Raw genomic sequence first — 2,524 nt, 5'->3', positions numbered from 1 at the left:
GACTGTTTTTACAGCAACAGCACCCACTGAACAGAGCATCTTAGTGATGACTCTCTCAATGAGACTGACGTCTTTCATTGACTAGCATGCTTAGGGGCTGCCAATCAAAAAGTTTCATGGACATTTTTAATCTCTCGGTTTAAGTAATTCAAGAGATTAGTTTACTAGTTCAGAAGTCTCAATCTGAACACGTTACAACTGCTGACCTTCCTCACCATCATCCATAGAGATCCAGCAACAAATGTAGAAAACAGCCAAAACGCTCCCAACCTGTTTGTGTAACAAGCATACCATAATAAACAAACCTAAGTCTAAACCAAAGACTGGCAGTTCCCAGCAGTGACACATAAACCAGGCATTTCATTATTGGTATAATGAAACTCCAGGGAGTGCGGCTAACAAGACGTGAAAGTGCTCAGCTGCACCCCAAGCCTTGTAAATCTCCAAAGGTGTGATTACCACTTTTCTCTTGGGCATTATTGCTGGCTTCCAATTATAATGCTCCTTTTGGGAACTACAGAAATACACTGTAAGTTATATAAGCATGTACTGTACATCTCCTCCTGCAAGGAAATGTATACTTTCAATTGCAGATGTAGGAAAATGCCAATTTGAAAGGAGTCATAGTAGAAAATGAATTCAAGAACACATACACATAAACACAGAGGAGAATTAACCCGAGATACAGTGAGAGGTCCCCCAACCCGCAGTCACTGCAAGACTTCTAGACACCTAGGCTTGTGTACACATTCTGTTTCACTGCAAGTTACTGAACTCGGCAGAGAATATTTGGTGGAGTTACTGTGCCTGTATTATGTAAGGAATCAGCCCTGGTTAAAGTGGTCCTTTGTGGTGTTATACATCTGTCTGTTAATTGCTCCCCCCCAAAAAAAAAAAAAAAAAAAAGCTTCTAAAAAACCTGCATTTTTCCCTAAAGAATGCCAATAAAACTGTTGTTATTTTGAAATTAAGTGTTTCACGACATAAATACATACCTCTTTAGATACAGCAAACAGTGGAATGTCATGAAATGGGGAAATGTATTTACCATCTGCATTCTCTGAAAAACAAAACAAAACAAAAAAGTAGCATAACAAATCTAAAGTTATAATACGTTGGTATTGCTAACTATTTTGCAGTGCAGAAATGTATGATATGCCACAATTATGACTCAGATTAAGTTTTTCTAAAGTTTAATTCTAAGGACTAAAAAGATAACCTACATGCAGGACTAAGATTTTGATTGACTGACAAGGATTCATTTGAATAAAAATCACTGCTTTACTATTCAACACAACACTTCTCTTCTGACTACCTGGCAATACAAGCTATACAAAACCACTAACAGAGAAAAAAAAAAAACCACCAAGGGAACTTTATTTCCATAAGTGACCAGATAATTCATCTGGATTTCTAGCAATGCTGCCCTTGTGACTTCACGTTTCTAATAAACTGAGTTTCACGACCACAATGAGAATCACAGAATCATAGAATGGTTTGGGTTGGAAAGGACCTTAAGGTTCCACCCCCCCTGCCATGGGCAGGGACATCTCACACTAGACCAGGTCCCCCAAGCTTCTGTCCAGCCTGGCCTTGAACACTGCCAGGGATGGAGCATTCACAACTTCCTTGGGCAACCTATTCCAGTGCCTCACCACCCTCACTGTAAAGAACTTCTTCCTTATATCTAATCTAAACTTCTGCTTTTAAGCTTAAACCCATTACCCCTTATCCTATCACTGCAATCCCTAATGAAGAGTTCCTCCCCAGCATCCTTGTAGGCCCCCTTCAGACACTGGAAGGCTGCTATGAGGTCTCCACGCAGCCCTCTCTTCTCCAGGCTGAACAGCCCACACTTTCTCCACCTATCTTCATATGGGAGGTGCTCCAGCCCCCAACGACTGACCAAAAGAATAAGTGAGGGATGGGATAATTGCTCAGGCCCTAGACATGAAACACCACACCTGGAAACCAGCTGACATTAACTTAATGGGGACCCAAACTGCACCTCAGCCTTGCTTACGCTGTAGAAAGCAACAAAATCCACCGGAGTGGATGCTCAAGCTTTTCAACCTACTTAGAATTTTTTCAACATACTAAAAAGCCCAAACAGTTCATCAAAACAGAAATATCAACAACAATCAAAGGTGCTAACACAACTCCCCAGGAAGTTCGCTGTTAGCACCCCTATTCACAGTAAAGGAAAAGCAGATGAGGGACTTCATTTAGCTTTGGGCTGTACTTGGACCACTTCAAGAAAGGGGAATAAATGGTAATTGTTTTTGCAACTCCTGGAAGTCTCCCAGATGCTCTTCCCAAATAAAACAAAGTTTACTGGGAGGCTGCTTATTCCCACTAACTAAAGTGACTTTCTCTACAGGAGATCCTGCACTGGCAGCCCCTGGGGACTGAGCACAAGGGAGCTCTGGCAGGGTACTGCTGACAGTACGCCTCCGCTTCTCTCACACCAGCAGACATCAGAATTAACTGCTTGTAACTCAATGGACCAAAACCATACAAACTC

The 2,524-nt window shown here is 41.7% G+C and overlaps 1 protein-coding gene across 1 annotated transcript in view; it reads right to left on the bottom strand.

Moving 5' to 3' along the window:
• LOC104404005 (inorganic pyrophosphatase 2, mitochondrial-like) overlaps positions 1-1,060 on the bottom strand; it is a gene marked incomplete at its 5' end in the record, with an annotated part of 33,899 nt that extends 32,839 nt beyond the window's left edge. Inside the window, one exon of the mRNA XM_010012322.1 lies at positions 996-1,060. Within this exon, the coding sequence (XP_010010624.1) occupies positions 996-1,060 (65 nt within the window). The remainder of the gene's footprint in view (positions 1-995) is intronic.
• Positions 1,061-2,524: the final 1,464 nt, after the last annotated feature.

This window comes from Nestor notabilis, unplaced genomic scaffold (assembly GCF_000696875.1).
Source record: "Nestor notabilis isolate BGI_N333 unplaced genomic scaffold, ASM69687v1 scaffold27153, whole genome shotgun sequence".
NCBI classification, from domain to species: domain Eukaryota; kingdom Metazoa; phylum Chordata; class Aves; order Psittaciformes; family Psittacidae; genus Nestor; species Nestor notabilis.
The sequence above is the reverse complement of the archived record's forward strand: the minus strand, read 5'-3'. Positions and strand labels throughout refer to the sequence as shown.